The sequence below is a fragment of the Anomaloglossus baeobatrachus genome, chromosome 10 (assembly GCF_048569485.1).
Source record: "Anomaloglossus baeobatrachus isolate aAnoBae1 chromosome 10, aAnoBae1.hap1, whole genome shotgun sequence".
In the NCBI taxonomy this organism is placed as follows: Eukaryota; Metazoa; Chordata; class Amphibia; order Anura; family Aromobatidae; genus Anomaloglossus; species Anomaloglossus baeobatrachus.
This window is the reverse complement of record NC_134362.1, coordinates 186,841,739-186,853,867: the sequence shown is the minus strand read 5'-3', so window position 1 is coordinate 186,853,867 and position 12,129 is coordinate 186,841,739. Positions and strand designations below refer to the sequence as shown.

At 52.2% G+C, this 12,129-nt stretch overlaps 1 protein-coding gene across 1 annotated transcript in view; it reads right to left on the bottom strand.

The window, feature by feature from the left end:
* Positions 1 to 7,953: 7,953 nt before the first annotated feature.
* Positions 7,954 to 12,129, bottom strand: part of CDK10 (cyclin dependent kinase 10) — a 37,193-nt gene continuing 33,017 nt past the window's right edge. The window contains exon 13 of the mRNA XM_075327026.1: positions 7,954 to 8,385. Within this exon, the coding sequence (XP_075183141.1) occupies positions 8,288 to 8,385 (98 nt within the window). The 3' untranslated portion in view covers positions 7,954 to 8,287. The remainder of the gene's footprint in view (positions 8,386 to 12,129) is intronic.

The window sequence follows — 12,129 nt, the reverse complement described above, 5'->3', positions numbered from 1 at the left end:
ATTGCAACACGCAGCTCACTAAAGGGTTAAGAGAAACATGGACCCTGGAATAGGTCTGTTAAAAAATGTCTCCTGGGAAACTTTGGAGAAATGGCTGCAGCGGCTCCCATCGGGGGCATCATTGCACAGGAACTGCCAGCAGCGGATTTTGATGATTTACCCAAGAGCATTCAGAAGCAAAACCTTCCTGAGATGCCCATTAATAACCTCAGTGATGGCAGCCCAGGCTGGAAATGCCGGGATTTTCACATGTTGCACTCATACCAGATCATAAATAAATCGAGATGTTTTGAAAGTTTAGTTTCCATTTTTTTCATACGAGGAACATGTCCATTCATCCTGTGATTTTTCCATAATTTCACAACTTTTCGCTCTTGGTGTTCTGCTTTCGATGTTGAGGAATGTAAATTACATCTTGTACTGATCCTGAGTTACCTCCTGTATTATACTCCAGAGCTGCACTCACTATTCTGCTGGTGCAGTCACGGTATACATAAATTACATTAGTTATGCTGAGTTACATGTTGTATTATACTCCAGAGCTGCACTCACTAGTCTGCTGGTGCAGTCACGGTATACATAAATTACATTACTTATGCTGAGTTACATTCTGTATTATACTCCAGAGCTGCACTCACTATTCTGCTGGTGCAGCCACTGTGAAACCAAGGAAAATTGTGAAAATATACCCTGCTGTAACTAAATAAAAGCATAGTGCATATAAACATAGGGTACTTAGTAAACACTGTTTTTGATCAAAAAGAAGGGAATTTTGTTACTTACCGTAAATTCCTTTTCTTCTAGCTCCTATTGGGAGACCCAGACGATTGGGTGTATAGCACTGCCTCCGGAGGCCACACAAAGCATTACACTAAAAAGTGTAAGGCCCCTCCCCTTCTGGCTATACACCCCCCGTGGGATCACGGGCTGCTCAGTTTTAGTGCTAAAGCAAGAAGGAGGAAAGCCAATAACTGGTTTAAACAAATTCACTCCGAAGTAACATCGGAGAACTGAAAACCGTTCAACATGAACAACATGTGTACCCGAAAAAAACCAACAATCCCGAAGGACAACAGGGCGGGTGCTGGGTCTCCCAATAGGAGCTAGAAGAAAAGGAATTTACGGTAAGTAACAAAATTCCCTTCTTCTTCGGCGCTCCATTGGGAGACCCAGACGATTGGGACGTCCAAAAGCTGTCCCTGGGTGGGTAAAGAAATACCTCATGTTAGAGCTGCAAAGACAGCCTTCCCCTACGGGGAGGTAACTGCCGCCTGCAGGACTCTTCTACCTAGGCTGGCGTCCGCCGAAGCATAGGTATGCACCTGATAATGTTTGGTGAAAGTGTGCAGACTCGACCAGGTAGCTGCCTGGCACACCTGTTGAGCCGTAGCCTGGTGTCGTAATGCCCAGGACGCACCCACGGCTCTGGTAGAGTGGGCCTTCAGCCCTGATGGAACCGGAAGCCCAGCAGAACGGTAGGCTTCAAGAATTGGTTCTTTGATCCATCGAGCCAGGGTGGCTTTGGAAGCCTGCGACCCTTTGCGCTTACCAGCGACAAGGACAAAGAGTGCATCCGAGCGGCGCAGGGGCGCCGTGCGGGAAATGTAGATTCTGAGTGCTCTCACCAGATCTAACAAATGTAAATCCTTTTCATACCGAAGAACTGGATGAGGACAAAAGGAAGGCAAGGAGATATCCTGATTAAGATGAAAAGAGGATACCACCTTAGGGAGAAACTCCTGAATGGGGCGCAGCACTACCTTGTCCTGGTGGAACACCAGGAAGGGAGCCTTGGATGACAGCGCTGCTAGCTCAGACACTCTCCGAAGAGACGTGACCGCCACTAGAAAGGCCACTTTCTGTGAGAGACGAGAAAGTGAAACATCCCTCAGAGGCTCGAAGGGCGGCTTCTGGAGAGCAACTAGTACCCTGTTTAGATCCCATGGATCTAACGGCCGCCTGTACGGAGGGACGATATGACAAACCCCCTGCAGGAACGTGCGCACCTGAGAAAGTCGTGCTAGACGCTTCTGAAAAAACACGGATAGTGCCGAGACTTGCCCTTTAAGGGAGCCGAGCGACAAGCCCTTTTCCAACCCAGATTGCAGGAAGGAAAGAAAAGTAGGTAACGCGAATGGCCAGGGGGATACTCCTTGTGCAGAGCACCAGGATAAGAAAATCCTCCACGTTCTGTGGTAGATCTTAGCAGAAGTGGACTTCCTAGCCTGTCTCATGGTGGCAACGACTCCTTGGGATAATCCTGAAGACGCTAGGATCCAGGACTCAATGGCCACACAGTCAGGTTCAGGGCCGCAGAATTCCGATGGAAAAACGGCCCTTGGGACAGTAAGTCTGGTCGGTCTGGTAGTGTCCACGGTTGGCCGACCGTGAGATGCCACAGATCCGGGTACCACGACCTCCTCGGCCAGTCTGGGGCGACGAGTATGACGCGGCTGCAATCGGATCTGATCTTGCGTAGCACTCTGGGCAAGAGTGCCAGAGGTGGGAACACATAAGGGAGCCGGAACTGCGACCAATCTTGCACTAAGGCGTCTGCCGCCAGAGCTCTTTGATCGCGAGACCGCGCCATAAACGTCGGGACCTTGTTGTTGTGCCGCGACGCCATTAGGTCGACATCCGGCACCCCCCAGCGGCGACAGATTTCCTGAAACACGTCCGGGTGAAGGGACCATTCCCCTGCGTCCATACCCTGGCGACTGAGGAAGTCTGCTTCCCAGTTTTCTACGCCCGGGATGTGAACCGCTGATATGGTGGATGCTCTGTCCTCCACCCACAACAGAATCCGCCGGACTTCCTGGAAGGCTTGCCGACTGCGTGTCCCTCCTTGGTGGTTGATGTATGCCACCGCTGTGGAGTTGTCCGACTGAATTCGGATCTGCTTTCCTTCCAGCCACTGCTGGAAGGCTAGTAGGGCAAGATACACTGCCCTGATTTCCAGAACATTGATCTGAAGGGTGGACTCCTGCTGAGTCCACGTCCCTTGAGCCCTGTGGTGGAGAAAAACTGCTCCCCACCCTGACAGACTCGCGTCTGTCGTGACCACTGCCCAGGATGGGGGTAGGAATGATCTTCCCTGTGATAATGAGGTGGGAAGAAGCCACCATTGCAGTGAGTCCTTGGCCGTCTGGGAAAGGGAGACTTTCCTGTCCAGGGAAGTTGACTTCCCGTCCCATTGGCGGAGAATGTCCCATTGAAGTGGGCGCAGATGAAACTGTGCAAACGGGACTGCCTCCATTGCTGCCACCATCTTCCCTAGGAAGTGCATGAGGCGCCTTAAGGAGTGCGACTGACCATGAAGGAGAGACTGTACCCGTCTGTAGTGACCGCTGCTTGTCCAGCGGAAGCTTCACTATCGCTGAGAGAGTATGAAACTCCATGCCAAGATACGTTAGTGATTGAGTCGGTGACAGATTTGACTTTGAAAAGTTGATGATCCACCCGAAAGTCTGGAGAGTCTCCAGCGCAACATTCAGGCTGTGTTGGCATGCCTCTTGAGAGGGTGCTTTGACAAGTAGATCGTCCAAGTAAGGGATCACCGAGTGTCCCTGGGAGTGCAAGACTGCTACCACTGCCGCCATGACCTTGGTGAAAACCCGTGGGGCTGTCGCCAGACCAAAAGGCAGAGCTACGAACTGGAGATGTTCGTCTCTTATCACAAAACGTAGAAAACGTTGGTGCTCTGTAGCAATCGGCACGTGGAGATAAGCATCTTTGATGTCTATTGATGCAAGGAAATCTCCTTGAGACATTGAGGCAATGACGGAGCGGAGGGATTCCATCCGGAACCGCCTGGCGTTCACATGCTTGTTGAGCAGCTTTAGGTCCAGAACAGGACGGAACGAGCCGTCCTTTTTTGGAACCACGAAGAGATTGGAGTAAAAACCTTGCCCTTGTTCCTGAAGAGGAACAGGGATCACCACTCCTTCTGCTCTTAGTGAGCCCACCGCCTGCAGAAGAGCATCTGCTCGGTCGGGATGTGGGGAAGTTCTGAAGAACCGAGGCGGAGGACGAGAACTGAACTCTATCCTGTACCCGTGAGCCAAAATGTCTGTTACCCACCGGTCCTTGACCTGTGGCAGCCAAATGTCGCAAAAGCGGGAGAGCCTGCCACCGACCAAGGATGCGGAGGGAGGAGGCCGAAAGTCATGACGCAGCCGCCTTGGAAGCGGTTCCTCCGGTTGCTTTCTTGGGGCGTGAGTGAGCCCGCCAGGAATCTGAGCCCCTTTGCTCCTTCTGAGTCCCTTTGGACGAGGAGAATTGGGCCTTGCCGGAGCCTCGAAAGGACCGAAACCTCGACTGCCACCTCCTTTGTTGAGGTTTGCTTGATCTGGGCTGGGGTAAGGAGGAGTCTTTACCCTTGGACTGTTTAATGATTTCAGCCAATTGCTCACCAAACAGTCTGTCTACAGATAGTGGCAAGCTGGTTAAACATTTTTTGGAAGCAGAATCCGCTTTCCATTCTTTTAACCACAAGGCTCTGCGCAAAACCACCGAGTTGGCAGACGCCATTGAGGTACGGCTCGTAGAGTCCAGGACAGCGTTGATAGCATAGGTCGCAAACGCAGACATTTGCGAAGTTAAGGACTCCACTTGCGGCACTGCTGGACGTATGATAGAGTCCACCTGTGCCAGACCAGCTGAAATAGCTTGGAGTGCCCACACGGCCGCGAATGCTGGAGCAAACGACGCGCCGATAGCTTCATAGACAGATTTCAACCAAAGGTCCATCTGTCTGTCATTGGCATCTTTAAGTGAAGCCCCATCCTCCACTGCAACTATGGATCTAGCCGCAAGCCTGGAGATTGGGGGATCCACCTTTGGACACTGGGTCCAGCGTTTGACCACGTCAGGGGGAAAGGGATAACGTGTATCCTTAAGACGTTTGGAGAAACGCTTGTCTGGATAAGCATGGTGTTTCTGGACTGATTCTCTGAAGTCAGCGTGGTCCAGAAAAGTACTCAGTTTACGCTTGGGATACCTGAAATGGAACTTCTCCTGCTGTGCAGCTGCCTCTTCTGCTGAAGGGGCTGGGGGAGAAATATCCAACAGTCTATTGATGGCCGCTATAAGGTCATTTACCATGGCGTCACCATCAGGAGTATCCAGATTGAGAGCGGTCTCAGGATTAGACTCCTGATCACCCTCCTCTGTCTCATCATGCAGAGACTCTTCTCGCTGAGACCCTGATCCGCGTGATGACGTGGAGGGTCTCTCCCAGCGAGCTCGCTTAGGCTGCCTGGGACTGTCATCTGAGTCAGAGCCTTCAGCCTGAGATGCCTGGGACCCCCTTGAAGCATGGATTAACTCCAACTGAGGGGGACCGGGGAACATTGACGCAGCAGTGTCCATGGTCTGAGTAACTGGCCTGGCCTGCAAGGTCTCTAGGATTTTTGTCATAGTGACAGACATCTTGTCAGCAAAAACTGCAAACTCTGTCCCCGTCACCGGGACAGGGTTCACCGGTGACTCTGCCTGGGCCACTACCACCATAGACTCCGGCTGACGAAGTGGCACAGGGACCGAACATTGCACACAATGGGGGTCATTGGAACCTGCCGGTAGATCAGCCCCACAAGCGGCACAAGTAGCGTATACAGCCTGTGTCTTGGCACCCTTGCGTTTTGCGGATGACATGTTGTCGTCTCCTCAGAGCAATATAGGGTATACAGCCAAGAAGCGACCTTACAGTGCAATATATATATATATATATGGTATAGAGAAAAAAATACACCAATATAACACTGTGGCACTAGTGGGGCCAGCACTAATGTGCTGCTTACCGCCCGCTTAACGCGGGTGTGTGGTCGCCAGAAATCCCTTGTCTGGGTCTCCCAGAGCCTGTGTCCGTTCTCCAGCCAGACTGCATGTAGGAATGGCTGCCGGCGTCCTGTGGAGAGGGGCGGGCCCTGGGCGTGTGCAGACAAAGTGCGGGAAACCTGCGCCCCACTGTGCTCAGTGAGAGGGCTGGAGTATGTAAATAAGACTCCAGCCCTCGGCGCTGACTATCGTACAGCGTCTCTCCCTTGCCCTGATTGACAGGGTGGGGGCGGGAACGAAGCGGAGCTAGGCCGCAAAAGCCGGGGACTAGATTATAAGCGCCGCCGTCGTAAAAGCACGGTCGGCGCTAAGTCCCCGGCGCACCACAAGTCTCAGCCGCGCCGCCGCTCCAGGGGCGGCCGGCGCGGCAGTCCCCAACACATAAAGTCCCTCAGAGAAACTGCAGTGACTGTAACCCCAGCGCGCAGCGCTACTGTCCCCGGCGCACTAGCACACCCAGCAAGTCTGGAGTGTGCGCGGCCTGTCCATACGGGCACACAGAGTACCTGAATGTTGCAGGGCCTTGTCCCTGAACGGTACCCAGCTCCGTATCCAGCAGGTTCTACGGGTCTGTGGATGGAGCCCGGCCTCAGGGCTTGGGGGCCGGTAAGATCCCACTTCCTCAGAGCCCCTCAGGGGGATGGGGAAGGAAAGCAGCATGTGGGCTCCAGCCTCCGTACCCACAATGGGTACCTCAACCTTAACAAACACCGCCAATAGGAATGGGGTGAGAAGGGAGCATGCTGGGGGCCCTAGTATGGGCCCTCTTTTCTTCCATCCGATATAGTCAGCAGCTACTGCTGACTAAACAGTGGAGCTATGCGTGGATGTCTGACCTCCTTCGCACAAAGCTTGAAAACTGAGCAGCCCGTGATCCCACGGGGGGTGTATAGCCAGAAGGGGAGGGGCCTTACACTTTTTAGTGTAATGCTTTGTGTGGCCTCCGGAGGCAGTGCTATACACCCAATCGTCTGGGTCTCCCAATGGAGCGCCGAAGAAAAGCATAAAGCTATCCCACCAAACGTCAAGGTGTACCCAGTTGGGATAGTACCTACACTCTCTAATATTAAAACCTTACCATGGGTCTAAAATAGGCCTCAATGTGGCTGAGAGCGACCGGGTCCCAACAGGACACACACAGTCAGGGGGATTCACAGAATGAAATGTCCAGCTCGCTGAGAAGGGGGCCACTCCCTGTTTGTACTGAATACAAAAAAACTAGTTTTTTTGTATTCAGCCCTTAGCCACATTGAGGCCTATTTTAGACCCATGGTAAGGTTTTAATATTAGAGAGTGTAGGTACTATCCCAACTGGGTACACCTTGACGTTTGGTGGGATAGCTTTATGCTTTTTTTGATCAAAAACAGTGTTTACTAAGTACCCTATGTTTATATGCACTATGCTTTTATTTAGTTACAGCAGGGTATGTTTTCACCATTTTTTCCATGGTTTCTCTTTGTCTCATGGCCAGTGTGAACATGGTCTCACAAGCTCCATGTATACCATCTCATACTCCGGCTCACTTTTTTGTTTTTATGGTGCAGTCACTGTGTACATACATTACTTGTCCTGTACTGACCCTGAGTTAGATCCTGTATTATTCTCCAGAGCAGCACTCAATATTCTGCTGGTGCAGCCACTGTGTGCATATATTACATATCCTGTGTTACCTCCTGTATTATACTCCAGAGCTACACTCACTATTCTGCTGGTGCAGCCACTGTGTGCATATATTACATATCCTGTGTTACCTCCTGTATTACACTCCAGAGCTGCACTCACTATTCTGCTGGTGCAGTCACTGTGTACATACATTACTTGTCCTGTACTGACCATTAGTTACATCCTGTATTACACTCCAGAGCTGCACTCACTATTCTGCTGGTGCAGTCACTGTGTATATAGATTACATTACTGATGCTGAGTTACATGTTGTATTCTACTCTAGAGCTGCACTCAGTATACTGTTGGAGGAGACACTGTGTACATACATTACTTATCCTGTATTATCCTCCAGAGCAGCACTCACTATTTTGCTGGTGGAGTCACTATGTACATACACATAACATATCTAGAAAGTTCAGTATTTGTACAAGTATATAAAACAGACTACATTCCCGGTATCCCAGTGATTCTTGTTTGGTGAGGCAATTACCATGTACAACAGGGCAAAAAAGCAAACATCAAAGTCCGTTACAAAGCAGGGACATAATTTGGCTCTTTATAAGCTCGGCTGATGTGAGTTTTTAGTAAAGTTGCTTTGCCCCCACTGGGGGTAAACATGTCAGCTTCATCAGGTCCTGAAGCTCGCAGCTCTGCCTGGTCACAGAGTCAGGAATCCCCGGTCCATGACCCCTGCTGTGAGCGGACCCGGTGCCCGGCCATTGGTTCTCAGAGTAGGTCCTATGCAGCGTCCTGTGGCTCGGTGCCGTGCGTCCCGCGGTGTTGTCATTGCTTGCCTCGTTTCGCCTGGCTCTCCGCGCCCGAGCTGCTCACTCTCTTGTTGCGGTGATGTGGAAATGTCGGCATCAGCTGCGGTTCACAGGCTGTGGAGCAAACGTGGTCATAGGATGAAACGTCACATCTTTTCACGGTAGAGTAACCCAATAATGTACTACTAATCAGTAGAGACCCCCCAACATGCCGGCAGGTAGTAGGAAGCGCACAGCGCTCTGGTCCGGCTGCCATAAGGTTCTGATGTGAATGCTGGATCAAGAAGCTCAAGATACATATAGAGCCAGAGCCCGCCGAGCGCAGCCCACAGCCAGAGCCCGCCGAGTCGGCCAACAGCCAGAGCCCATTGAGCGCGGCCCACAGCCAGAGCCCGCCGAGCGCGGCCCACAGCCAGAGCCCGCCGAGCGTGGCCCACAGCCAGAGCCCGCCGAGCGCGGCCAACAGCCAGAGCCCGCCGCGCGCAGCCGACAGCCAGAGTGTGCAGCCTACAGCGAGTGTCCTCCGCATGCAGCCTACAGCCAGAGCCCGCTGCGCGCAGCCTACAGCGAGTGTCCGCCATGTTCAAGACTGGAGAGAACATTTCTAACTTCTGCAATCAACTCCAAACAGATACAGATTCATAGGTATAGAATTACAGAAGCAACACTTCATGGCTGGATGGCACCACTCCCTGCAGCATCGGGTGACCGGACATAAAGGCTATGTCATCATGCCCGCCGTGTGCCAACACATCTGAAGGTTAACCTCTTCATCAACAAGGAAAGGAAGAGTCCAGCTTAAAACAAAATAACGATACAAAGTATAATTCCCGTGCCCCAAAACTTCACACCGGTCCCGATGATGGGACGGGGAGGAGTGCGAGGCTCCCGATTCATTGCGCTTTGATGACTTTGGCCCATTGTGTTAAATCTTCTAATTTGTAAGATCTCTGCTTGCTGTAATTTAAAGGGATATTCCCCAAATCAGGAATGTTGCCCTCTCCACAGGTGATCCAGGCTCTAGATTGCTGTTTAATGGGATTGCCAGAAGAAGGGAATTTTGTTTACTTACCGTAAATTCCTTTTCTTCTAGCTCTAATTGGGAGACCCAGACAATTGGGTGTATAGGCTATGCCTCCGGAGGCCGCACAAAGTATTACACTCAAAAGTGTTAAGTCCCTCCCCTTCTGCCTATACACCCCCCGTGCTCCCACGGGCTCCTCAGTTTTGGTGCAAAAGCAAGAAGGAGGAAAAAGAATTATAAACTGGTTTAAAGTAACTTCAATCCGAAGGAATATCGGAGAACTGAAACCATTCAACATGAACAACATGTGTACACAAAAAAACAGAGGCGGGTGCTGGGTCTCCCAATTAGAGCTAGAAGAAAAGGAATTTACGGTAAGTAAACAAAATTCCCTTCTTCTTTGTCGCTCCATTGGGAGACCCAGACAATTGGGACGTCCAAAAGCAGTCCCTGGGTGGGTAAAATAATACCTCGTAAGAGAGCCGTAAAACGGCCTCTTCCTACAGGTGGGCAACCGCCGCCTGAAGGACTCGTCTACCTAGGCTGGCATCCGCCGAAGCATAGGTATGCACCTGATAGTGCTTCGTGAAAGTGTGTAGGCTCGACCAGGTAGCCGCCTGACACACCTGCTGAGCCGTAGCCTGGTGCCTCAAAGCCCAGGACGCACCCACGGCTCTGGTAGAATGGGCCTTCAGCCCTGAGGGAACCGGAAGCCCCGAAGAACGGTAAGCTTCGATAATTGGCTCCTTGATCCACCGAGCCAGGGTTGATTTGGAAGCCTGTGACCCTTTACGCTGGCCAGCGACAAGGACAAAGAGTGCATCCGAGCGGCGCAGGGGCGCCGTACGAGAAATGTAGAGTCTGAGTGCTCTCACCAGATCTAACAAGTGCAAATCCTTTTCACATTGGTGAACTGGATGAGGACAAAAAGAAGGTAAGGAGATATCCTGATTGAGATGAAAGGGGGATACCACCTTAGGGAGAAATTCCGGAACCGGACGCAGAACCACCTTGTCCTGGTGAAACACCAGGAAAGGGGATTTGCATGACAGCGCTGCTAGCTCAGACACTCTCCGAAGTGAAGTGACTGCTACTAGAAAAACCACTTTCTGCGAAAGGCGTGAGAGAGAAATATCCCTCATTGGCTCGAATGGTGGTTTCTGAAGAACCGTCAGCACCCTGTTCAGATCCCAGGGTTCTAACGGCCGCTTGTAAGAGACTTGTCCCTTAAGGCAGCCGAGCGACAAACCCTTTTCCAGTCCAGATTGAAGGAAGGACAGAAAAGTGGGCAAGGCAAAAGGCCAGGGAGAAATACCCTGAGCAGAGCACCATGACAGGAAAATTTTCCACGTCCTGTGGTAGATCTTGGCGGACGTTGGTTTCCTAGCTTGTCTCATAGTGGCAATGACGTCTTGAGATAACCCTGAAGACGCTAGGATCCAGGACTCAATGGCCACACAGTCAGGTTGAGAGCCGCAGAATTCAGATGGAAAAACGGCCCTTGAGATAGCAAGTCTGGTCGGTCTGGTAGTGCCCACGGTTGGCCGACCGTGAGATGCCACAGATCCGGGTACCACGACCGCCTCGGCCAGTCTGGAGCGACGAGGATGACGCGGCGGCAGTCGGCCCTGATCTTGCGTAACACTCTGGGCAACAGTGCCAGCGGAGGAAACACATAAGGGAGCTGAAACTGCGACCAATCCTGAACTAAGGCGTCTGCCGCCAGAGCTCTGGGATCTTGAGACCGTGCCATGAACGCCGGTACCTTGTTGTTGTGCCGGGACGCCATGAGGTCGACGTCCGGCACCCCCCAGCGGCAACAGATCTCCTGAAACACGTCCGGGTGAAGGGACCATTCCCCTGCGTCCATGCCCTGGCGACTGAGATAATCTGCTTCCCAGTTTTCCACGCCTGGAATGTGAACTGCGGAGATGGTGGAGGCCGTGGCTTCCACCCACAGCAGAATCCGCCGGACTTCCTGGAAGGCTTGCCGACTGCGTGTGCCGCCTTGGTGGTTGATGTATGCCACCGCTGTGGAATTGTCTGACTGAATTCTGATCTGCTTGCCTTCCAGCCACTGCTGGAACGCTTTCAGGGCAAGATACACTGCCCGTATTTCCAGAACATTGATCTGAAGCGAGGACTCTTGCTGGGTCCACGTACCCTGAGCCCTGTGGTGGAGAAAAACCGCTCCCCACCCTGACAGACTCGCGTCCGTCGTGACCACCTCCCAGGATGGGGGTAGGAAGGATTTCCCTTTCGATAATGAAGTGGGAAGAAGCCACCACCGAAGGGAAGCTTTGGTCGCCTGCGAGAGGGAGACGTTCCTGTCGAGGGACGTCGGCTTCCTGTCCCATTTGCGTAGGATGTCCCATTGAAGAGGACGCAGGTGAAACTGCGCGAAAGGAACTGCCTCCATTGCTGCCACCATCTTCCCCAGGAAGTGCATGAGGCGCCTCAAGGTGTGTGACCGACCTTGAAGGAGAGATTGTACCCCTGTCTGTAGTGACCGCTGCTTGATCAGCGGAAGCTTCACTATCGCTGAGAGGGTATGAAACTCCATGCCAAGGTATGTCAGCGATTGGGCCGGTGTCAGATTTGACTTTGGAAAATTGATGATCCACCCGAAACTCTGGAGAGTCTCCAGGGTAGCGTCGAGGCTGTGTTGGCATGCCTCTAGAGAGGGTGCCTTGATCAACAGATCGTCCAAGTACGGGATCACCGAGTGACCCTGAGAGTGGAGGACCGCTACGACAGTAGCCATAACCTTGGTGAAAACCCGTGGGGCTGTTGCCAGGCCGAACGGCAGTGCCACGAACTGCAGGTGTTCGTTC